General features: G+C 36.5%; 1 protein-coding gene across 1 annotated transcript; it reads right to left on the bottom strand.

Moving 5' to 3' along the window:
• Positions 1-3,480: 3,480 nt before the first annotated feature.
• cacng8b (calcium channel, voltage-dependent, gamma subunit 8b) lies at positions 3,481-25,785 on the bottom strand. The gene is made up of 6 exons (XM_026284474.1): positions 25,449-25,785; positions 14,575-14,830; positions 13,621-13,845; positions 5,636-5,719; positions 4,811-4,951; positions 3,481-4,310 (listed from the first exon to the last, which is right to left on the bottom strand). The coding sequence occupies exons 3-6, from the start codon at positions 13,841-13,843 to the stop codon at positions 3,481-3,483; spliced, it is 1,278 nt and encodes a 425-aa protein (XP_026140259.1). The 5' UTR covers positions 13,844-13,845; positions 14,575-14,830; positions 25,449-25,785.
• Between the last annotated feature and the right edge of the window lie 792 nt (positions 25,786-26,577).

Here is a 26,577-nt window from a genome sequence, read left to right as displayed (position 1 = left end):
TGATCCCTCTTACTTTGGTAAAATAATTAACATTTTGCAGATTCTGCAAGGTGTATGTAAACTTTTGACTTTAACTGTATATAAACGTAAAACGATGCTTATTACAATACACTTGAAACAGATGCGTTTCTATTGTGTGTATAAAATAGATTGTATGGAATCGATTGATGTGGATGATATGGACCCACTGTTGAACCACATTTCTCTGTAAATACTGTGTTTATATTGTATTCCTGCTTTTCATTATCCTTATACTGAAGACCCTGTCCTTCACTGAACTTTCTTCTTCTTTCTTTCATGTCTGTTCTTCACTTGGTTGATTGTGTCACTCTATATTCGTTGCGCTCTTTCTCGTTCACTAGTTTTGCTTGAGGATTAAATCTCTTTCACCTAAGACAGTCTCCTGTACTCCTTCCCTTGCTGGTTTCTTAATCTCAATCCTTCTCTTTTGTCGCTCGCTCTCTTTCTAAAATTAGCACATTGCTCATCTAAGCAAATCATGTTGATGTGGATGAGAAATATTATCCTAGAATGTCAACTATGTCCCCCCTCGACGTTCTCTCCCAATGTTGACGGCTCTTGGGTGTCTGAGGGTTTGGGTGGAGCTGCGTCTGCCGTCCCGTTCCTCCCCTCCCACCCGGGTGTTTGTGAATGCAGTGCCGGTACATTTGGGAAGTGAGGAAAGGTCTGAGCCTCAGTAATCTGTGTGTCTTTCGTCCAGTCTAACTAAATCCTCCATCCTGTGCGTAACAGTCTTGATCTCCTTAAACCACAGAAATGACAGGTGGTGAGCATGTTCCTGGAGCAACTGTCTCAACATGTCCCACAGCGAGCTTATTACTGGCCCATTTAATGTGGTGAATCTGTAGGCTGCAGGAATAGGGAAATTGGAGCTGTAGGTTGACACTCAAGCCAGAGGTCTGCTTGTATATATAGCCCTTTAATAGTGCCTGTCAGACTATCGGGCTGTTCTTTCACTTTTTATGTTTACGAGTGCGTGGGTTGGGGGGGATAAAACAGGATCTGCTCGTGCAGGTTTATTAATTGTTGGTCGGGACCGAAATGAGTGGATGTTCGTGGGTGGGTACAATAAAAACCTCTAGACAGTCCTCCAAAAGTGAGTAATTGATGGCCTGCTCATCTGGAAATCAGGCAAAAAATTTATATATATATATGTATATATATGTATGTGTGTGTGTGTGTGTGTGTGTGTGTGTGTGTGTGTGTATACATACATACATACATACATACACACACACACACACACACACACACACATATATATATATATATATATACCGTAGATCAATATTCATTTACCCAGATTATACACAGAAAATGGTAAAATTCAAATATGATTCTGTCTAGATATTATCTGTTAAAAGGAATTTGATTTCTTTCTATATATATATAATTTTTTTTTTTTTTTTTTTTCACAATTTCTACCCAATAAAGTATTTTAGTGTTTGACGTTACTAGAAAAATATATTCATTTATATCGAAAATATTCATGGAGTTTTAAGATTTTTATAATTTTATGTGACATTTATAAAGAGTTCTCATATAAAGAGTCTTAAGAGTCTTGGTTGTTCAAAGAAAAAGAAAAAACCTTTGTTGAGGGGTGAATTAAAATAAGAAATATCTTGATTGATTTGGCTTGTTTTAATACTAATTTTGTCTTCTTTTAAATAAGTCCCCTGGTGTGCCCTGGCCCCTGGTTGAGAACCAGTTTATGAAAGCCCAAAAAAGAAAAGAAAAAAGATAATTGTGACTTTTATTTGTATTTGTTTTTTTGTTTTTTTTACTGAATTTTGACTTTGTCACTATGTTGTGTTTTAAACTTTCTCACTATTACCTAGCTGTATTTTTAACTGGAAACGTGCTTCCAACGTGCTTCCATGAAAGATCATCTTGGTTATCTTTAATGGATAAAGATGTTAAAAACACACAAACGACATCACTCGTAGATTGTCTGTTGTTTCTTTTATATGTAAAATTCGTGCAATACAGTGTTAGAGTTTATCACACATTAAGATAAACCATATTTTTTCTAGATATATCTATTCTCCACTACGTAATATTTATAACTGACCACATAAATGCTGTCTGTGTAGCTTTCCACAAATGTCGTCTTTTTTTTTTTTTTTTGTCTGAATTAAAAAAGACCCCCGACTGCAGGTTGTGATTTGCACTCTTTTATGTAATGTCCTGTGTTGACCTCTTGTTGGCTGGGATCATGGAATAAAGGTTAAAGGTTAGCAGAATGTCCACATATATAATTCTCATTTAGAGAAGCAGATGGATCAAAGGGAGTCAGGTGCAGCACAGTGAACATTTGTTTTTGTTTTTTGGATGGGAGTTTGCCTTTGGGATGCTGTCATGATCACATGACACAATGGAGGGAAAACACAAATGACACAGGGCATGCCCCACATACAAGTGTAGCCCAATCAGAGCTCAAGGAAGACCGTGTCCTCATACATTTTCAAAAGAACCCGACCCAGCCACCCATTCTTCCCTTTTCAAGCCCGACCCAACCCCCCCGCCACATCTGTACTCTAGATTTTTAAAGTATCTTTTTTTTTTTTTCAAATACAGTTATGTGTAATATACATTTGTAATTTAAAAAGTTTTTTTTTTTTCATCCATCCTCCCTCCCTCCAATTTGAAAAGCACAGTTTTTGGATAGAAGTCCCTCTTCTGAATGTCGTCATTCGTCATTTTCTCTACAGAAATATATCATCTGTCCCTCTTTGAACAAATGAGGGAATGTTTTAATGCCCCAAAACAAAGGTTTTCAATTCAACAAGTGCTACTTCTGTTAATAATAGTGATTTTAACAAAAATATGATGGTAGGTTTATATAAAAATCTTTTTCATTTGAACTCTTTGTCATTTCAGTCCATCAATTATGGTGCTGATCTCTTTACTGAGCTGGAAGACAGATATTACACTAAATTGCATGTTATCAAAGGGTAGAAAATAAAACTTTCTTTAAAATAAATAAAATGCTTCTCACAAAGTTAGTCGTAGTAATAATCTTCTCACACACATTGAATACACATGTTTCTGCAGTGCTCAGTATCACTTTTGGAATCACAGTCAAAAATCTTTGAAAAGCAAAATAGTCTTTCTAGTTTAAAAACTAGAATCATTCAACATGTTAAGAGCTAGCAGTTCAAATGCATTCATAATAACAACAACACTTCACCATCTTGAAATTCCACGCCTAAAATCAAGCAAAATAATATCACAGTATTCCATGATAATAGTTTCATTAAAACAGTACTGAAGAAAAAAAAACGCAAGGTGTTGTTGTTGTTATGAGATGTTTGTCTTTCATTTACTCTTTATTTTTTTATAAAGTGAAACATTTGTCAATGCCGAGAGACTTATCCCCTTTTTAGTTATTTTCCAGTCTTTCCATCTACGTTATCTCTGGCTTTTGCGATTTATTAACTAGGACAAACCTCTGTCTGTCTACACTGGTGTAGTTTTCCTATTTAGTGTGTTGGAGTTGCTCTCTCTGTCACCTTTTCCTAGCCTATCCAGTGTTCCCATCCCTCGTTCCCGCTCCACCGTAGAGGAGGAGAAAGGTGGAGGCTGGGAGGACGGGACGGAGTTGCTGAGTGGCGCGTTGGAGTTGGAAGAATTTTGGACAGCTGAGGGATTGTGGGATTTGAGCGAGGGCAGTGTCCCAGTTATCATAATGCTTCCTCCGCTCCCTCCGCTCTCTTTCGGGAAGCAGTTGTGCAGCTGGTATAGCGTGGCACGGTCCACTGTGCCGTACAGCGGAGGGGCGCCCAGACCTCCCAAACCACCCAGTTTGGGGTCTCGAGAGAGGGTGTAAAGGGAAATATCGCCCCCTGGCAGAGTGGAACGGGAGTGAGGGTTGGGTAGAGTGGACACAGAGATGGACCCCTGAGAGAGTAAAGCAGAAGGGGGCATTCCGAAGTTCTTCCCCCCTGGTGGGCCACCCACGGGAGAGGGGTCTCGTGAGCGCGAGGGGTCTGTGGATCGAGAGCTGGAACGTGATCTGCGGCGGAAGCGGTAGCTTGGGAGCCGTAGCATGGCGTGAGTGGTGCTCTTAAAGATATCGGTGCGAGAGCGACAGCGGAGCTCCTTGTTCTTCTCGATGTAGATGTTTACTGCCAACACGCCCACCATCTCAGCCAGGATGAAGGACAGCCCGCCGAAGTAGAAGGACCAGCCGTAGGAGTACTGCCATTTCTTATCTTCATCTTTCTTCGGGGAAATGTCTCCCAAAGCGGCAGAAATGTACACTATCACACCAATGATGTTACTCAGGCCTAAAGATCAGTGAAAGATCAATGATCAAAACATGCCAACTGATCAAAACTCTCAGGTACAGAGCAATACAGAATAAAAAAGATTCTGAAGCAATCACAGTCCAATCTGGCAATTAGGTTTTATCAGATAAAATGTTTTACATTTTATAGTTATATTGTGGATCATTCTGTACAGACATTCAATTAAAGACTTGTTGTAAAATTGTATTTAACATTTTATAGCATTTTGTGGTGTTTACTTTTGTCATATTTTTATATTAAAATTTATAATATATGCAATTATATTGCATTATACACATTAAATTATAAGATTACTTCTCATTTTTATTTATGCGTTTGGCAGATGCCTTTATCAAAAGTGTAATCCCAGATTTAATACTTTTGGACTTTATAGGACACCACGGTGTATGACACATTTTTCTAGCACAGGTAAATATTAGATGCAATTTGACATTTACTCCTTGACCCATGTTTGTACACACATAATGCACACACTTTACCTGCCGCTACAAACAGAATGCCAGCCCCCAGCACGATGTTCCTTTTGCTCTTGTAGAAACGGCTGGCTGCGATACAGACTCCTCCCATTAGCAGCAGGATGGCGCTAAGAATGGGAAAGATGTTGGAGGCCCTAACCACTCCTGCAGGGAAAGAGAGAATAGCGGAGTAGAGAGACAGATGGGAGAGGGTGAGAGACGAAGAGCATTAGATGCGTTAGACATGATGAGTTTAGGCGAGTCAATTCTGTTCAGGTCTTTGACACTGTGCATATTTATCTCCATGCCACATTTTAGACATAAATATTAAGCTAAAATGAGGCACCTGGGTAATTAAATGAGGCTGTTGTGCACCGTGTGTGAAAAAGCCCCAGAGGAAAAATGTTCCCCTGCGGTTTGGCATCCCATCTGGGACCAGTCAATCTGGGACAGTGCAAGGAAATGCCATCTAAATACCAACCAAAATGCCAACCTGGGTGCATGCATGCATTTATGCGTGTGACATGCACACGTGCACACAGAAAACTGTAGTACAGAAATGTCTTGGAGCATTTCAGGGTATATGAACCATAGGATTGAATTTGCAGAATTATTGTGAATCTGCAATATGTTACTTAAAAAAAAAAAAAAAAAAAAAAAAAACAAGGAAGAAAGCACAAGGATTTAACACTAAAAATGAATGAGTAAATAGTAGAAATGCTTTATTTTTTTGGGGTGTACTGTTTCTTTAACAAGGCAAAGACATTTGCTGTAGCTGCATTTCATTCATGATGCAGAAATGCTTTTTCATGATAAATTCTGTCGTTGTAATAAAGGGCAGTCGCTTACGCAGGACGTATTCTGCTCCATCATGATCAAAGTCTGCGTCCTCTGGGAAGTGGTTGATCTGGGAGCACACGCCACGCTTCACCCCTACAAGCAAACAGACAGGAACATCACAGGTAAGACATCCTCGCAACAAGACCCACATACTGCGCATATGTTATTTCTGAGCTTAACTGAGAATGAACGGCAGCACTGTACCTCCATCAAAACCCCTCACACTCTCACACAAATGTCTTCAGGATCACACCCTGATGTACAAGCTCTCACTGCACTTTCTGGCAGACACTGTAGTTGGATTATTTTAATATTTAATACTTATCTAGTTCATAATTAAGTGACATCGCCATTTCATTACACTTCCGTTCAAAAGTTTTTAATGTTTTTGAAGGAAGTCTCTTTTGATCAACACAGTAAAAATTTAAAATTTAAATAACCATTTTCTATTCAAATATATTTTAAAAAGTAATTTATTCCTGTGATTTAAAGCTAAATTTTCAGCATCGTTACTTCAGTCTTCAGTGCCACATGACCCTTTAGATAATATCAATGTTGAAAACAGTTACTTAATATTTTGTGGAAAATGTTATACACACACCATTTGAAATAACAGTATTTATTTGAAACAAATTATTTGTAATAATATAAATGTCTTCACTGTAATTTTTTACCAAATTAATGAGTCCTTGCCAAGTAAAAATAAATTCTTTAAAAAACAAGTGTCTTATATGGAAAACTGCATGGATATACATTTTCTCCTGCTAAAATGATACTGCAATCACATGTTTTTTATATATATATATATTTTGCTATAACAGAAACATTAGAACTTACTCAGAAATAAAGATACAAACATATTTTCTCATAATAAAACAGGCATTAATGTGAGACAGACAGACAAAAAGATAGACCGATATATGTGAGGCAGACAAAAGATAGACAGACAGATAGATCAATAGATGAGACACAGATAGATAGACAGATGAGAGACAGAAAGATAGATAGATCAATAGATGAGACAGATAGATAGATCAATAGATGAGACATATAGATAGTGAGAGACAGACAGATAGATCAATAGATGAGATTATGAGACACACAGATAGATAGATAGATCAATAGATGAGACCCAGAAAGATAGACAGATGAGAGACAGACAGATGGATAGATCAATAGATGAGACACAGAAAGATAGACAGATGAGAGACAGACAGACAGATCAATAGATGAGACGCACATATAGACAGATGAGAGACAGACAGATGGATAGATCAATAGATGAGACACACAGATAGATAGACAGATGAGAGACAGACAGATAGATAGATCAATAGATGAGACACACAGATAGACAGATGAGAGACAGACAGATGGATAGATCAATAGATGAGACACATAGATAGACAGATGAGAGACAGACAGATAGATCAATAGATGAGACACACAGATAGACAGATGAGAGACAGACAGATGGATAGATCAATAGATGAGACCCAGATAGATAGACAGATGAGAGACAGACAGATGGATAGATCAATAGATGAGACACACAGATAGATAGACAGATGAGAGACAGACAGATAGATAGATCAATAGATGAGATGCACAGATAGATAGACAGATGAGAGACAGACAGACAGACAGATAGATAGATCAATAGATGAGACACACAGATAGACAGATGAGAGACAGACAGATAAGATAGATCAATAGATGAGACACAGAAAGATAGACAGATGAGAGACAGACAAATGGATAGATCAATAGATGAGACACAGATAGACAGATGAGAGACAGACAGACATAGACTGATATATAGATATATAGACCCTTCTGAAATCTCATTAAGGAATACTGCAAGAGTTCTGAAATATCAATTAATGGGCTAATCAGCAATCCAATCTCTTCAAATTAGATAGGGAAGTCATTTTCGGATTGTAGCGCCTGATACAGATCTAATTCTCTTAATTCATTATGTTCATTTGTTAAGATGTGGAACAGGAAACACACACACACACATGCAGATAGGCTTGGAGCCAGTCAGGGAGTGAATAGATACCCACTCCAGTGTAGACAGACAGACTGACGGAATATGATGACATCATGACTGGTGTTGATTGATGGAGAGGGAATGTGATGGATTGATGAGACACACGCAGGGAGATACAGGTGGACAGGTGTGGGGGGGAATCTTTTCACAGCTGTTTAAGTCTTTTTATATTCCTCCTCTCGCGGACATTAATCTGTAAGAAAGAGATGAGGGCACAAAAAGGAAAGGTATCACTGAGGAAAATCTGGCATCACCATTTGGCTTCTTTGTTAGAGATACTGCATCTTTCAGCAATGGCCTTGTGTCTAAATAATAGTATCTATCATCAAGTGCACATCAACTGACCTGGCAACCTTGGGAAAATATATTGAGTACCACAATAGTGTATCAGCTCACAAGTTTTTGCACTACTTGTATGTGTGTATATATATATATATATATATATATATATATATATATATATATATATCGGCTTTTAAATGTGTATTTGTAAGTAAGCAAATTAAGTAAAGTTTATTTATATAGCACATTTATCTCAGCAAAGCTGGCAAAAGTGCTGAAGAGAATCAAAAGGTTAAAACATAAAACAAGCAGGACAGATAATAAAACAGTAAAATTATAAAAACAGAGATAAAATCCAATTACAATGCCTGGGATGTTTTCAACATCGTTATAAAAGTTGTAACAAATGGTGCAACAAAAGGCGGATGTCTAGTGGCAGCTGATTCCAAAGATGGGGGGGGCTGCAACTGAAAGAGCCCTATTATCATTTGTTTTAAAATGTGAACGAGGGACAGCTAAAAAAGCCCTGTCAGAAGATCTTTAAGATCTGGAGGATGAAAGAGGAGTAAAATCTGTGAGGTAAGATGGGGCTTGACCAATAAGAGCCTTAAAAACAAACAACAACATTTTATATTGAATTCTAAAATGGACAGGTAGCCAGTGAAGAGAGGCTAAAATTGTTGTAAAATGATTTTTCTTTGCCCTGGTCAACAGCCTTGCAGCAGCATTTTGTACCATAGGCAAGAAGGTCATTTAAAGACAAAAATTATTTCAATCTCGAGATGATACGTAATTGATCAAATCTGTTCTTGACGACTGAATTTTTTTGAGCCTAGATTGAAACCAAAGTTCCTGACCTGGGAAGAGACTGAGGAGAAATGATTGACAAGATCATTTATAAGACTACTGCTTTACTTTGCGGAGCCAAAGACGCAGTGCAAAAATTTTATAAAGATAAATGCAGGTTATAAGTGACCCAAACTTGAGGCACTTGCAGAGATGTAGTTCATGTAGAGCAGCATTTTACTGTGGACTGAGCCTCTCGAGCCATAGCGAACACTGGATCATTTGCTGCCCATGTTTTAAAGAACACAGTGCCTCACTTTGTTTTGCTTTCAGTGGTTCTCATTTAATTTTTACGTATTAGTCATTCATCCCTTCTTGATATTTGGGGGAATTAACTGATTGATCGAACAATTATTTTTTGCCTTTTGGCAGGTCAGCTGCAGCTTACTCTTGCTTGTCTTTAGTAGCACAGCTGAATATAAAGGCATCACCAGCTTTTTGTATAATTTTGAGTCATAATTTGAGGTATGACAGAAATCCAGTCCAAAAGCACTGTAATCTTCTATCCCATTATTTTATATCTATATATTTGTTTGCCAGCAAGAAATAGCTGGCTTCATCATAAGGCCATGTGTCCACCGAAGAGCTAAGACCAGTGTATTTATTTGTTCAATAGTTTGCAATGGAATCACCGTGTACCCTAAAAAAAAAAAAATAATAAAAAGACTGCATGCTTCCCTTTTTTTTCTGGTCAAGGTCAGTTGAAAAATGTTAAGCACTGAGTAAAAAGCAGAGCACGTTACTTTTAATCCAGCTGTGCAATCAAATGTTATTGTAGTATAATTTAAAAACTATTATAATTTTTTTAAATATTATATTTTTTATTAGTTTTAGTTATTATTTTATGTTCTCATTTAAAATTTAGTTAACGTTTTAGTAGTTGTATTTTTAATAAAAAAAAATGTTTTTAAATGTACCTGAATTTTATTTAATTGGTTATAGATTTAGTTATTTTACTTTTTTTTTATCAAATAAAATAAATTATTATTATTAGTATTTTTTTTTTTTTTTTATGTATTTTGTGTATGTAGATGCCACATTCAAATGCTCCAGTCAATATGTCATCACTCACAGTAAAAAGCAATGGCTTTCCAAGATTGAGCAGCCAGTGGTTATAAAAACATTTAAACATTAAACATTTAAATTCCCAGAGAAATGATATTAACCTTTCTCAGGTGACTTGGTCAATTCACTTAATTTTTTCGTGGCCACAACATCATAACTTGTGGTAACGTGGTAATATGTTGTGGCCACGAGATATTAATTTGAGGGACCATCATATTAACTCGTGGGAACATGATATTATGTCGTCATTTTGTTGAGGTAACAACATCCTTAGGTCGTGGTCATGTTCTTCTTATGACTTCTTATGTTGTGTTTATCTCGTGGCCACAAGTTTAATGCGTAAACAAACCTATGTGACCATAGAAACCCGGGATTATCAAAAATAAATAAAACATTTTTATTAAAATTAAAAATTACATTTAATATTTGTATATTATAATTATTGTTACATTAACTTATTAGGGCTACATTTTTATATTTATTGTTATTTATGCTTATTTCCCCTTTCAATTTCTGTATAGCTTTACCTAGTTAATGTTTTGTATAATTATTTTGTAAATAAACGCATGACAAATGTCAATAAAGTTTTGACTTCATGATTGTATTTATGCCCATGTGCGATGATAAATGAGCGTGTTGTGTTTTTATTTACAAATGAAACTATGTGTATGATTAATTTCTAAATACTATATTAAATCTATACTATACTATACTATAATACTATAATAATATAACTAAATACTATAGTATTTATAATTATGGTCCATTAATTAGATGAAATATAAGTTCAATTTAAACTGCATTTCAGCAAAAATTCCAGTCAGCATAATCAAAGCTTTATTGGCATGTCGAGCATTAACAGTAGGCTATTAGTTACAAAATTTTTCAGAACATGAAAGTAAAGAGATCCAAATGAAGGGGTAAAATTTATATAAACGAATATAAAAATTATAACCAATCATAATAGGCAAAAAATAATAGTAATATACAAATATTACGGGGAAAAGACTATCAGTTAATGGACTAAAAATGTTTTCTTGTAGGCCTTTTTTATATTATGCACTTTATGTAGAATTTATTCATAATAAATTTGAATGTTGACTATTGCACGTTATGCAGTCCGATAGCCAAGGCCTATGGTTAATGTAATAATTTCTATAATAAATAAAATAAATTTCTAAATTCTAAATAAAATATTAATGAATCCACCTCTGATAATCCTGGGTTGCTATGGTCACACATGTTTGTTTACATTTATCTCTTGGTCACGAGGTTTACCCAACATAAGAAGTCATGGCCACAAGAAATGGATGCCGTTACCTCGTCAAAATGATCTCATGACCACGACATAATATCATGTTCCCATGAGTGAATATGACATTCTCTCAAATTAATATCTTGTGGCCAGAATAAAACTAAATGAACCGACCATGTCACCTTAGGGGCGCCATACAATATTACAGGATTTTAAACTATGGTAACTTTTTGATGTTATGTTATCTAATTCCTTTGTCTTGTTGCATTGTGTTAGTTTAGCAAAATCATCTCAAAATCAAGTTTCTTGAGCGTTCACAGACAGGCCTTGCCCCTTTCAATATGATGGATGATTTATGTATATAGAAACCCACAGAAACAGTGGCTAATGAGGCATCTATGTATACATTTCTATGGTTTAGACCAGCACCAAGCCGGTATGGATGCTCTAAACTGGACTTCTCAGCAGGTATTTACCTGCTTACCTACTTTACCTACTGACCTTGCTTTCTTTGATATAAGCAGCTCATTATCTTTAAGAATAGCATTAGCTTCTGCTATCGATTGCTCCAGCAACAGGGGAGCTTGGATGAAGGAAAGGACGAGGGCCCAGCATGTGTGTGCATGCGTGTCTTGAATCGAGTCGGGATGATGTGACAGTCAGTGCACCTATCATCACACAGCCAACAGTATTTGCTGTTTGGTCCGGTCTAGCTGTGACATTCATTATGCAGATCCAAAATGTCCGCTTTCCACTTCATCTGCTCTTAATTGTGTTTCTACTAACCATCCATCTTGGCTCTAATCCCTGGGGAAAGCAAGGATGTCTTGACCTCTAAACTATGCCAAGAGTGCTGTTACACTACAGCGACTGACGGGGCAAAGAAAGAGGGGAAAGCGAGGCTTTAATGAGATCGGGAAAGAAACAAAGAGAGACGACTGAGAGAGAGAAGCCGCGCCGCTGTGATGATTGGGAATCCAGGCTTATCTTTAATTGAATGCTTTGTTATCAGAGAGCTTAGCCATAAGGCTAAATTAGCAAAGCACAATGGCTGGCTGCAGGCGGAGCAGAGAGCGCATTACACGGGGATGAGTGAGAGCCGGAGGTGCTAGAACGGCCCCTAAGACCACGACTGCTGTCCCTCTGTGTTGACCTCTCAATGCAATCAGCTCAGCCTTTTAATCAGGCCTTTACAGACTTTGTTGGGCTTCACTTCTACACTCAAAACTCTTTAGTAGTAAACGGCCATATCAGGGTTCAGGACTTGTATATGTTTTATGATACTGTGTGTGTGTGTTAATTATACTTAAATACTATTTAAATCAAGAACTGAACACTTTTGAAATGGTTTCATCCTTTCTACACGGACATTAGCCATTTTCAGAGTAATTTAAATGTACTTGATTATGAAAATACTTTATATGCATTAAGTAAAGCATGAGAGATCATATTAATTTGATGATTATTAAAGTAAACATTACAAACCTTATGATTAGACTATTTTTACAATTGGAATCATTGCCAGCCTGTAAAATAATCTAAGACATGTTTTTTTTTATCCTCTTAAAATAAGAATATGCCCTTCAAGAGACCTCCTTCCTAAGATATAAATATAAAAATTATATTGTCACTGCAGATATTATGTGTGTGTGTGTGTGTGTGTGTGTGTGTCACAAACACACCACATTCAAAAGTTTGGGTTAGAAAATTGTTGTTATTATTATTTTTAAATAGGTTAATTTTAGTCAGCATTCAAAAAAATAAAATAAATAAATAAAAACAGGTTTAAAAAAAAAAACATTGAAGTGTAACATTATGTTCAACACTGATAATAAGAAATGTTTCTTGAGAACCAAATCAGCATATTAGAATGATTTCTGAAAAATAATTTGACTCTGAAGAAGTGACTGGAGTAATGATGCTGAAATTTCAGCTTTGCCATACCATGAAAAAATGACATTTACTAAAATATTTTACCATTAAAAGAAATAATTTTAGATTTTTTTACAATATTGCTGTTTTTATTTTATTTTTTTTATATATATTTTTTACTGTATTTCTGATTAAATACATTCAGCTTTAGTGAGTACTGAAGAGATTTCTTTTAGAAACATTAATAAATCTTACCAACCCCAAACTTTTGAATGGTATTGTATATATAATTGAAGAGATAACAGACAATATGTTTTTCATTTCTTAAAAACTACGGCTGTCAACAGAATAAAATAAATCTCATAATTTCCATAGAGCCTGTAGAATAAAAAATGCTACAGAAATATAAAATTCTGTAAATACTTTAAAAAGGATTAATTATTTTTTTTTTTGTATCAACACGGTCTCATCATAGGGCTGCCCTGATGATGGCAAATGTTAATAAATCTTAACTCTCCCTGTTCTTTCTTTTTTTTTTTTTTAAATAACTACACACAGACCCCCCCCCCAACACACACACACACACACACAATGTAACCAAGAGCCAAGACAGTGGCTGACCCTCCAGACAACAGATCCTCCACAGGCCAGAGTGCGTCAAGGCCCCGGGGTCCTTCTTCTCCTTATTATGGGGATCCTCTTGTGTGTTATTGGCGGTGCTGTTACAGATGAGCGCCCGCGAGTACAGCCAATAATCAGTGCCGATAGCCACCGTCATCAGGCCGAAGGATGCAAAAGCACCCACGATGGTGAGAAGGATCTGAATGCCCTTCTCACACACCATGCCTATGGGAGAGAGCGAGAGATGAAGCAAATAAAGGGAGAGAGAGATGTGGAAACATCACTGCCTGCCTGCCAATCTATCTTTCCTCGCATTTGATTTCTTTTAAATGGACAGTTTAGTGATGGAGAGATGAGAAATGCCTTTTCAATTTTTTTGGCATCAGCCCAAAGATCATTTAAAGTGATAATAAAAATTCTGTCATTAAATTCTCACCCTCTTGTCGTTGCAAAAACGTAAAATCTTTGGAACACAAATGAAGATGTTTTTGATGAAATCCAGGGCTTTCTGACCTTGCATAGACAACAACACAACTGACACGTACAAGGCCCTGAAAAGTAGTTAGGACATTGTTAAAATTGTCCATGGGACAGCAGTGGTTCAACCGTAGTTTTATGAAGCTACGAGAATACTTTTTATGACTTTATTCAACAATTTCTTCTTTCCCGAGAAAATCCACCTCCATTATGGAGAGTACCATGTGCTGCACCTTGTTTACGAGCCGAGGAATGCACATCAAGGCCTTATGCGATTAAATTTACAATGTCTTATGTTTCTGTGCCTTGACCATGGTAGTACCCTCAGATTTCATCAAAGATATCTCAATTTGTGTTTCGAAGAACTCTGAAGGTCTAAAAGCTTTATAACGACATGAGGGTGAGTAATTAATGACAGAATTGTAATTTTTGGGTGAACTATCCCTTTAACACTGTTCCCTGGTTGGCCAAGCTTACCTGACGGCGAGTTTCTGTCCTTCGACTCAATTTTGAAATCTTTCTTTTCCTCGTCAGATGAGAATGTGCTGTCCCTTCAATCCGGGCAGCATCCATCGACTGTCCTCGCACACTCCTTTTCTCCTTCCTGCACTCTTTTGCTCCCCGTGTTTCTCTGCTGCTCTCACAGATCGACCACAGTGGAGAAGCTTGTGCTGATGCCTTCGTGTGTGTGTCTTACTTTGTGTTAGTTCTGCTCATTGCTGCTAAAGAAAACCTGGAGATAGAGAAGAAAGAAGACTGAATTTTGTTGTAACTTCTTTGCCACAAAAAAAATAAATAAATAAAATGTTTGGGGGGACTTTGGCAAGCAATGATTCTAAAGAACTTGGGGAGAGAAGAGCAAAGGCAGGGTTCCACTGTTACCATAGTAACGCTGAATCGCAAAAGCATGGAGAGATGGGAGGGGGGCAGTGCTTTCATCCCTCGGGACGAGATAAGGGAATAACTGACAAACATGCAATTCAGCAACATGACATGAATTGGATCATTGCAACCAGCCTGTAGAGACTCCCTGACCAAGCAGGAGGAGAAGCATTACCTCACAGCGTCGGATGCTTTATGTTAACCACACCTATAAGAGGCAAAGATGCTCACAAACACACACACAGGGAAAAATCCTACAAAACCAGAGGACAATCGTGCAGTACGCATAATTTAGCAAACATAATTTAGCAGACATAATGCAGGGCTGCCTTGGCCGTTAATAATTTATAATGCAATATGGCACAGCCATCAAAATGGGTTAAACCCTGTCCGCATGGTGAGCCTCTGCAGTACAGATTTGTAGCCCTCACAGAAAAATCCCTTTTGAGTTAAGCATGGATGGAAAATCTCAGCCGTTTTCTAATGTGTCACATCAATGCAAAAAAAAAAAAGAAAAAAAAGAGCGATTCTAACTAAAAGATGTTTAACAGTTGTAGAAGCTGATAGCCTATAAATACAAAAATAGCAGAGAACAAACTAAATATAAACTGTACAAAACCAACTGAACACAACCAATAACAAAAAGGACATACAATATGAGTTTCAAGCAGCCATTAATGAGAATTATTTGGGATAGTAACCTGTGTGAATTTATGTGTATTTATATTTTTATACTCATAAAGTATATGAATACATGTGTACTTATCACCGAAATAATATACTACTAATAATATAATGAAGTGCAAATGAATGTAATGTTTTTAGAAACTTAATTTCATGTAATTGCAAGTAACATAAAATAAATTAAATGCAATATAATGATTTTTTGAGCTACTTCTATAAGATTTAATTACATCTTTATATGTGATTTCATAATTACTTTATTGTCTTTCGAAATATTGTTAATGTGTACTACATACACAGACAAGGACATACTGTAAACTAAAATCTGTATTTTAATGTCATTTCTATTAAAATGATAGCCATTTTCTATTAAATATTTTGTAATTAGACATTTATAGTGAAGAAGCTGCAAATGAGTTAATTTACATATGAATACCGTATCGCTAGTCAGTCTAATACCTATGGCCACAGGTAAGGGTAAAGGTATCAATCAGAGAACCACAATGATAAAATAACTTCATACAAGCAGATGGAGAAGATGAAAATCTCTGATTTAATCTCTTGAAGTTTATTGTGATTAATACAAGAATCTGGGACTGAAGCTGTGAAAAATGGAGGTAGAGAGGCAACAGTCTGTTTCCACACTCTCAGTCGAGTCTCAGCAGGAAATGAAGCATCATGTGACATTAACCTGTGGAAACTGGGTCCAAGATTTCATTACTACAGCTCCTGTCTCTGCCAGCAGCCCTTGTCACAAAGTCATATTCACAGATCACAAACGCTTCTTTTCGAAGCGTGTTATCACTGATTAATGGTGCTTTATTACATTGCCAGTATTAAGGAAGCTATAAAACTTCAGAAATGTAAAAGTTGCTAACTGCATTGCAGCAATATTGAATACTTCTACACTACTAAAAGTATACTAATAACTTGGGAACATGGGGACACTTACAATAATTACAATAATATTTAATATTCTCTACATCTAGTACTGTATGCACTACAGGTGTACTATAAACTATAAACCTACTATGCACGATAAATTTACTATTGCTTTAGAAATCTAGTATGCAATAACTAGAAACTACTACGATACTACCACACAGTAAATTACACTAACTACCATTTTCAAAGCTCTGTAAATTTAATTCCTCTCCATGTTACAGCAATTCATCTGTGCCCTGAGAAAAGTGCAGAAATATGCAGTAACTCCTGTTAAGTTAAACTGTATTATCCATCACTGAGTTGCTTATCTTTCAAAAGGTACTAAAATGTACTGTTTAGGTACTACTAATATGCAACCTTTAGGGGTAAATAAGGCATAAAGATGTACCTTTTAAAAAGGAAGTGGCCCAGTGACAGCTTTTGTCCTTTTTTCTGAGAGTATATGAATACATATATTATACTTCAGTCTTTTGTATGTAATATGAATTATGTGTATCAAATGTACAGTACATTAGTAGCATGGACTATTATGCACTACTGTCTGCAAATGTAGTATAATCAAAGATTTCTGAAAAGTTCTGTTTTAGAAATAATTCTCTTGTGCTCACCGAGGCTGCTGCTGCTGCATTTATTTGATCAAAACCCAGAATTTATTACAATTTAATATAAATTCTATTTTAATATATTGTAAAATGTCATTTCTGTCTGTTATGGTAAATCTGGATTTTCAGCATCATTACTCAGATTTGGTGCAAGTAACATTATTATCAAATGTTGAAAACTTTATCAGGATTCTTTGATGAATATAAAGTTTAAAGAACAGCATTTATTTGAAAATCAAATTATTTTTAATGTTATAAATATCTTCACTGTTATTTTTGATCAATTTAATCCATTCTTGGTGAATAAAAGTATATTTTCATAAAAAAAAAACAAGAATTGTTCAGTGCTACACCTAACAATGTAAATGAGTGTATCAGAAATACATACTTATCACATTGCATGCATCTAGTCAATCTCTACATGATTTAATATACTAAAGAACACTGCGTTTTTTGCAAATAATTATTGGCTCCCCATAGCATGAAACGTCTAGAAAGAAAAAAATCACTAATGCTGCATATTCTTAGGCCTATGCGGTTCATAATAATATAATTGAAATGTTTTGTTTTAGTGACATTTTGGTAAATCGGGGGCCAATTGAGAACCACTGCATTACAGAATTCACTGCTTAACAAAACATAATTATTTCTCCTCAAATAAAGAATTATTATATTCCTCCACCGAAAACAGTGCCAAAAGTGTTACTGGTTAATAACAGGCCGTCATATTTTGCAGTTCAGATGACTGCCCACAGAAAGCCAGAGAAAACTGAACAGCCCTGAAGGGTTTAACTCCACCTCTGCAGGCCCCAGAAACATTAACATTAACAAACGAATCGTAATCAGCCCGAGAGTCACTCACAAGATAGTCGGCAGCTTATGTGATGCCTCTGCCATTCTTAAAAAAAAAAACAGCATCAAACAACCCAGAACCACACACAACACATGACATGAAGCAGATCGCCTCTGCTTTTCCACAGTCTGCCACCTCTATTTGCGATAAATACATACAAACATATGGCTTGGCAGACCACAAAAATCACATATTTATTTACATCTATTTATAATCACACAGACACAAGAAAAACAGCAGAGATCTTGCTCTCTTGAGACTGTCGTGTAATCCGCCACAATGCTGCTTCCATTCATAATTTCACAATTATTACTGCCGTGTGAGAATTGATTAGCAAGACATGGGGCGAGGAAAAGACACAAAATAACTACTTCCTCACCATAGATTCAACACATCAAGATGTGTACTTCAAGTAACCGATCAAAATTAGACAATTAATATACCATTCAGACAAATCGTGTCATGACTGTGAAAGCCGTAATTAATGGGAAACGCGTCCAATTATTATGACTCGTGAATCAAAATAATTAGCACATAAGTCCCTGCTGCAATCATGACAAAGAGCATCATTTCTGACCTCTTTTGCACCGTTCGGAAGAGAAGGAGAATGAATGTGAGCCACAAGCAGATGGAGAGAGAATGGACAGAGCAGACGCAATATAATAATGGAAAGTCCGAATTAAATCAAAGGAAAGCAAGCGCACTGCAGCTGGATACCTTTGTGCAAGGAAACACTTGAGTGATTCACTTTGAAAAGTGAATAGCATTATACATCAAATAAAGCAATGAAAGACTACCTTCACCATTCTGTTTGGATCAATTTATCGCTGCTGCTGCAGTATCATCGTCATGCTGAGGGTGTAAGACCGCACTGAGCTCAGAGGTGACATCGCTAATGAAAGATTAGAGTATAACACCTGAGCTCTCGTTCCCACACACCCCTTATTACACCTCTCACATTCCCACTGCTCTCGTCCACTGAACTCATATCTGCCATGTGCCTCAGCTGTGGACATAGTGCCTGGATGCACACAAAATGTGTTGCCTTCTCACACACCTCATGAATACACATGTCTTCTGATTGCATTTGGACACATCATGTTCCTGTAGTTTGAACGGTAGAGCATCACACAAGGTCATGAGTTCAGTTCACCGTGGACCCATAAAATGGAACATAATGTATAATTAGTAAAGGGTAACTAAGGTTAAGCTAGTCCCGTATACCCTGACCTTTGACTAAACAGCATAGACGCGAGAAGTCATTCATTTCCAATGAAGAGTAGTTAACATAACTATTACATACTCTTAACAAGCAAAGTTCCTTTCTTTCAGATGTGCTGGTGGTCATTTGTTTTGTGTGGATATATTCATACATTTATTTATTTTACCATGGTAAATAAACAGAGCACATAAAAATTTGAAAGCTGCATGCAACTACCAGACATGTGAAAAATTGTAGGTTAAGTCAAAGATAGCTGAAAGATGACTTTAGACTGAAGCAGACCATATCATTGACGTGAAACAACCAACCAGAGTTTACCTGAGGTATTTACCTGCCCTAGGAAAAAAGTAACGTCTTTAAAATACATTTATTTCATAATAAGAATAGTTCATATATAAATTAACATTTACTGACATATCGCTGGATATTTACTGATATAAAAAATGTAATTAAACTTTATTTGGAGTACTACTTGTGCACATAAATATGTACTGTATATGTATTTGCAGTATATTTAGCATGAAATAAATGTATTTCAAATACATTTTAGTATATTTATTTTTCACTAAGGGTGAATTTGTGGTATTTGTTATATTGTGGTAGGGTGACCACGATAACACAAAACAGTAAAAAAAAAAAAAAAAAAAAGAAAGAAAGTGAAAAATGTGTATAGACTGCCTTTGTGATCATATTTTCTGTCCCCGCAAAAAAGTACACACTATTATTACAGACATAACTCAGAAAACAAAGCATAATATGCAGTTTCACTTGTGGATATCACGTTAACTTCAAAACAATTGAATTTATTTTAAAGTATTTGCAAATCCTGTGATTATTTCATCCTTGACAGTAAACATGACCAGCAGGCACTACATTTATACTCTGTCAGAGGAGAGGTAATTTACATAATTTCAATATGCATAGACATAAGGCTTTCAGGAGGAGGTCACCTTAAAGATTCAAATTCAACAGTCAGGAAACAGTACAAAACACAGGATCACTTAATAACATCATATCTATTTAAGCCCCATTAGAACACATTAAAAATCCAATTTATACCCAGATATACTTATAATCCAAAAAAAAGAAAAAATATTCAGTTGATCCAGTAGATTCATTCTAAATTACCACCAACGAAACATCTACATTATTCCTAAACTGGCACCACAAACAAACATAATTTGATCATACTGTATATATACTGCAGTTCAAAGTCAGCAGCTTATGTGATGCCTATAAGACTTTTATATTGATATATAATATTATATTATAATATTTTTATTTGGCATAGTCTAAATGTTTTTTTCTTTTTAATTCATCACAGAATCCAGCACAACTGTTTTTACCATTGATAAATATATAGTTCAGTCATGAAACTCTTCCGAGCAGCTGATTGATTTACTTAAAGCTGATTGCTTCATCCAAACATTTGTTTGTTTCTATGTAGCCTATTTATTCCTGGCTGCATCGGTTCAATGCAGTGCACCATGGAATGTCGCCAACCCTCCACCTTTCCCACCATCACCTGCCTAGATCTGCTTGGGGGGTTCTCCATATTTTCCTTGCAGCAGTCTGAATTCAAGTCACTGTTTCACGTGCTTTTCAGATGTATCCTTACTCCTTCAGCAGCAGCAGCAGCAGCAGCAGCAGCAGCAGCAGATCTAGTCTGCAAAGACCATGCCTTTGTACATTCCACGCTTACTAATTAATGCTGGTAAAATTCATTCAGAGAGTTGTCATGATTGGAATAAATATATATATAAATGTTTCTTGAGCACCAAATCAGCATATTAGAATTTCTGAAGGATCATGTGACACTGAAGACTGGAGAAATTATGCTGAAAATTCAGCTGTACCATCACAAGAATAAAATATACTTTAATATACAGAAAACAATTATTTTAAATTGTAATCATGTTGTAGGAAATTATGGTTTTAACTGTATTTTTATCAAATAAATGCACATCACCATGTGGCTTAAAGAGAATTTCAGCAAAAAAGAACATTTGCAATACCGAACAACTTGTTCTCATTAAACATGAGAGAAGATTAACAAAACCACATTTTAAGCAATTAGATGAATTTATCACGTCTCCTCACTTTCAGACAAACAAGCAAGCACAGCTAGACTTAATTCCCCACCAAAGTATATATCACTCCTGCACTCACATCCTCAGACATCTGACAGGTGTTTGAATAAATGATACAGTAGCAGTGTATGAAAGTATGAGCATTTCTGCTCAGGGATATTCCTTCTAATACAATACTAAATCCATGGCTCTTTTATTTTTAGTAAACTTCTTTTCAGATGAACTTCAGACGTAAAGATAATTTGCCGTGAGGCAGTTGCTCAGTGAACGATAAACAATTATATAGTTGCAGTTATGCTGCTGTATCCCATGTAGAAAGCTTGGAGGAAGAGAGCAAGTGAGGATATTCATTTCATTTGCTTAACCTGGATGTCCATGTCTCCTCCCACAAGCAATTAACAGAGTCTCTAAACAAGCGCCATTACCTTGTTTATTAATTCCTTTTGAGATTCAGACAACAAATGTACAAACTGACAGAATGAATCATATTCTCTTGCTTACAGCTTGCTATAGGTTCTGTTTGATGACTATGCATGAAGGGAACAAATGATCACAGTCTGTCTATTGCACTCTATCTTGCCTGTATTTAAGGTAGAGGATTCTCCTTCTGTGAAAGTTTCAGTCCCACATGGGACCGATTAAATGGAGAGTTAATTATTACAGCTCTAAGCACAAACCAAAAGCCTATGGAATCTAATAGTGTTTTTCAATGTTTTTGAAAGTCTCTTATGCTCACCAAGGCTGCATTTATTTGCAATTTTATTTTCAATATTATTACAATTTAAAATAACTACTTTCTATTTTAATATAGTTTGCATTTTAATTTATTCATATGATATCAAAGCTGAATTTTCTACAGCTGTTAGAAATCATACTAATTTGCTAATTTGGTGCTCAAAAAACATTTGTGTATAAATAAAGTGTTAATAATTGTATTTGTTATATTATATTATATTACTATAGTTGGATAACAGGTAGTCTCGCGACCTTCAGACTGAAGGCTGAAGGTCAGAAATTAATGGCAGCTTTCATTGGCCAAGGCCCGCCCATGAGTCATGACATGTTAAACAACCAATCACAGTTCGTTTCGTTCAGTGTCATGTTTCGGGGCATGGAAATGTCGCCACAATAACAGACCGGTGTGTAAAACTCTCGGATGTATTTTAAAGATTCTTTGCCACAAACTTTAAATATTTAATACTTTTGAGAATCCAGCATTTAGTTGATCCTCACGGAAATCCTGTAGAATTCAACCAATCTGACAGTGACTTTGAAACTCCTGAAGTGTTTCCACTTGTTTGTGCCATACTGTATGCATCAGACATTTAGTCAACGGTCCATGGACCGGATTACAGGTAACATCATTTTCTGTGCTGATCTAACTGACTGCATGTTGATGGTAGATTTGTATCTAGGATTTAAATGTAAATTCCTTCAAAAAAAACGTTTCTTTATTAAATATAACTATTGCTTGAAAAAGACATCAGTCAACTGTGCCAAAATAGTTTAAAATTAGTACTGTTGCATAATTGCACTAGGGTGAAAGTAAACACACTGCAAACAGATGTTGCCTGGCTCATCTGATGTCACTGTCTGTTAAAAAGCCACACTAATGTAACCACCAACAGGACATTAACCACACTGACCATATCAACAAAGAACAAACCAACTTCTTATTCTGTTTAAACAGCGTTCATAGCCATCACTGATGTAGGTAGAAAAACTCTTTTACTGGCACCGTGAGGATAAAGCTTTGCCATAGACAGCATTGATCAGGGGTATGAGGGGTCACTTCACTCCACTCTGTTTGTCTGCTGCAGTAGGTTTTAAAAGCTGTATTGGTCTAATGGGAAAGAACAAGTGTGCCTGGAAAAGTGTCACGAGTCACGACTAACAAAACGTGCAGAAGCCAACTGCAAAACCAATCCATGTCTCGATTATATTTATCAATTTCAAAAACGTGCAGAGGCTTCTTCTCGCAAAGATAAAATTAGCTATTTACATCTGATCTGAAGCATTACAGCTTCATGCAGAACTTCATATTTTTACAGTTCACTTCTCTAAATTATATAGAGAATAAAGGAGATAATCTTAGTCAGGGGTCCGCTCTTTAATAATTGCAAGAAAGCCATCCTCTGGGGTTTCTTTTCCTTTGTTGCAGTCTGAAACGCTCTCAGTTCCTGTATAGATCGTGGGAAAATGGTGTTGGTACAGCAATGCTGACACAGGATTCTTCAGAGTATTATATAATTATGATCCCAGGAGTCACAATCTGCTTAAACAGAATCCTTCAAAGGAGAGTGATACAACCTGAGTCCTGACCAGGTGCTTTCTCACATTAAAACATTTCTGTGTGGTCATAGGCCATGTAAATGATGGAGGCAGATCTTAGGCTTCCTGCAAGCACACAAGCATGCTGATTAAGGTTTCTGTGCCAAAGCCAGACACTGCTGTCACTGCCTTGTGCTGTGTGATTTTTAAACTCACATTCATTCTTTTTTATTTTTTATTTATTTACAGTAAAACACAATGAATAAGACATATTGCTACTTGTCAACTGAGTAAGTGAAATAAATGTTCAAATAAACAATGATGCTTGTTCATAATGTGTGATTTGAAAGGTGTACCCAAGAAATCTTTTTGCATTTCTTTTATTCTCTAGTTGCTAACTGCATAACTATATGTATACATTATATATATTAAGAGGCAGCTGTAGCTTCTAGAATGTTGATGTAATATACACTGACAATGTTACAGCCATTATAGATTGGGATTTTTGTGACGGTATATTTTATACTTCTGTAATTAAGTGAAGTTCTGTTACTGTGTTAAATCATTAAAGTGTATGTTAATGTGCCAACCTGCTTAAGCTATTAATAATTTATTTTACTTTTTTTTACAACATATCACCCTGGTGTTTGTAACTGATAATTAAAACAAGAAGCTTTTTCTAAAAATGGTAAATATGTTACTTTTTTTCGGTCACACTTTAGGCCTATTTTAAGGTCCAATTCTAGCTATTGGCAACCCATTAACTACGACTTTTGCCTCAATAAACTCCTAATTTGCTGCTTATTAATAGCTATTACGGTAGTTTGTAATTTTAGGTTTTGGGTATGATTAAGGATGTAGAATATGGTCATGCAGAATATGTTAATAAACAGCCAATACGTTACTTATAGGCATGCTAATAAGCAAGTAGTTAATAATGAGAATTCGTACATAATACTATTGTGTTATCATGTCTTACTAAATGGATAGCAAGATAACTTTTACGTCCATTCCTTCTGCTAAAATCACAGTAAACATATTTTTTTTTACGATTTGCCAAGATTATAAAACATTTTTACAGCGCAGGCCTTCATCGTATATCAGTGTGACAGGTGCATCTTCTCCTTTGAAAATTGCCTAATGCTGAAATAGAGGCCTCTTGACAGCAAAAGCCATGTTCCTAAGGTCACACGATGTGACTGAAAGGCATGGATCAAACATGCACGAGCAGGGCTGTGAAAAGGTCCACGCTCGTGATCAGTGAGATCAGATAAATGGTCAGGGTGAAGTGTGGGAGCTGACAGGGGGAGGCTGGGCGCTGATGCGAGCCGCAGTGCATTCATTAGATGAGCCCTCCACCGACACCGAAAATGGACGCCTTTCTCTGAAGAAAAAGCCCTCCATTCTCGCTTCAAAAAGCTGAAGGGACAGGATGTGTCCAAAGAACCGCAGCAGACTTGCTTTAGAAGTAAATCAGCGTTGTTTGTTTCATCGAGCTGCAGACGAGAGTTTATGCTCCACATGCATAATGAATGCAAAGATGCGCTTGCAGATGCACAATGGAGACGATTTCATTTATCACATTCCACCCGTTTAGCAAACATTTGCAGAAACAACCAAACGCAGGCGAAAAGCTTTGAGAAAATCGACAGTTGAGGTTGCAAGCTTGCAATCTGGCATCGATTGATTCCGCTCTTTGCATTCCACATGGACACGCACACATGCAAGCGGAAACATCCAAACAGCCCCCAAAAATCGCGAGCACACACGCAGACTACAGAAAATCGGAGATTATTGCTTACCAGATTAGTTTGTCTCGTGTTTGAAGATCGTCGCACTCCCAAAGAGGAAGACGAGGAGAGCTAATTACATATCAAGAGAAATGGACTGCAAACGAGTTAGAGAAGAACGAAAGGGATTGCGCGTCTCAGAAAGCGTTTAAAATGACGTCAAAATCTAATAAAAACAAGTCACAAATGTGAATCTCTCTCAAGACAGATATAGTATATAGGAGATATTCAACGCGCACACGTCCCCACGTCACTCGAGCACGGATTTGTCTAGAGCGCGTGTAGCCAATGCGTGTGCGCGACTGCGTCTCCCCCGCCCGCGCCGCGCGCTATCCATCCCTTTCCTTACTCCCCGTCTGTGTGTGTGTGTGTGTGTGTGTGAGAGAGAGAGAGAGAGCGAGAGAGAGAGAGAGAGAGAGAGAGAGAGAGAGAGAGAGTGTGTGTCGTAAGCAACTTGTCGCATACCAAATCCTGACAGACCAGACGAAATATTCGCGCCATTGTGGTTTTGAAATTAAGCTTTTTCCCAGACCGCCTTAACACACAAACTCCATCTTCAGGGGCGCTGGAGCCGATGTGAGAGGGTCAGGTTTTGCCAGCATTTTGGGGACCAAATGTTCCCACAATGACAGCACAATATGAAATATGCTGACTACGTTTGCATGGACAGTTTTACAAAGTTTCGAGCATAAAACTTTGAAAGCTTTTCATTCTTATCTCTTGTGGAAGTCTTGCAGGTGCTTTCTCTATTAATTTTTTTATTCCATTTTTCGTAGTTTGCACAATGATTGGACCCACTTTATATTCAGTGGCCTTAACTACTATGTACTTACATTTTAATTAATAATTTAGTACAATGTACTTATTGTGTACATACATGTTTTTACATTGTACTTATGTTTATAAAAAACTACATGTAATTACATCTGTATTTAATTTCTGTAATTACATTTATAATTACACTGTTGACCCATACTTTACACCTTAACCCACCCTTAAACTTACCCATACCTCCAACCCTCTCCCTAACCTTACCCCTATCCCACCTCAATAGCAGCAAAAGTGTTTTACAATACAATATGAACACAATAAGTACATTGTACTTATTTTTTTATGTAAGTACATAGTAGTTAAGGCCACC

The sequence above is a fragment of the Carassius auratus genome, chromosome 16 (assembly GCF_003368295.1).
Source record: "Carassius auratus strain Wakin chromosome 16, ASM336829v1, whole genome shotgun sequence".
Taxonomy (NCBI): Eukaryota; Metazoa; Chordata; class Actinopteri; order Cypriniformes; family Cyprinidae; genus Carassius; species Carassius auratus.
This window is presented reverse-complemented; position numbering and strand designations above follow the sequence as displayed.

Bases quoted from the DNA above. Each gene is read 5' to 3' on its own strand.
- cacng8b (XM_026284474.1), bottom strand. From the start codon at position 13,843: ATGGTGTGTGAGAAGGGCATTCAGATCCTTCTCACCATCGTGGGTGCT. The intron at 4,952-5,635 runs GTAAGCGACTGC...CTTTCCCTGCAG, and splicing joins TGGAGCAGAATACGTCCTGC to GAGTGGTTAGGGCCTCCAAC. The intron at 4,311-4,810 runs GTAAAGTGTGTG...ACTGATCTTTAG, and splicing joins CATTCTGTTTGTAGCGGCAG to GCCTGAGTAACATCATTGGT.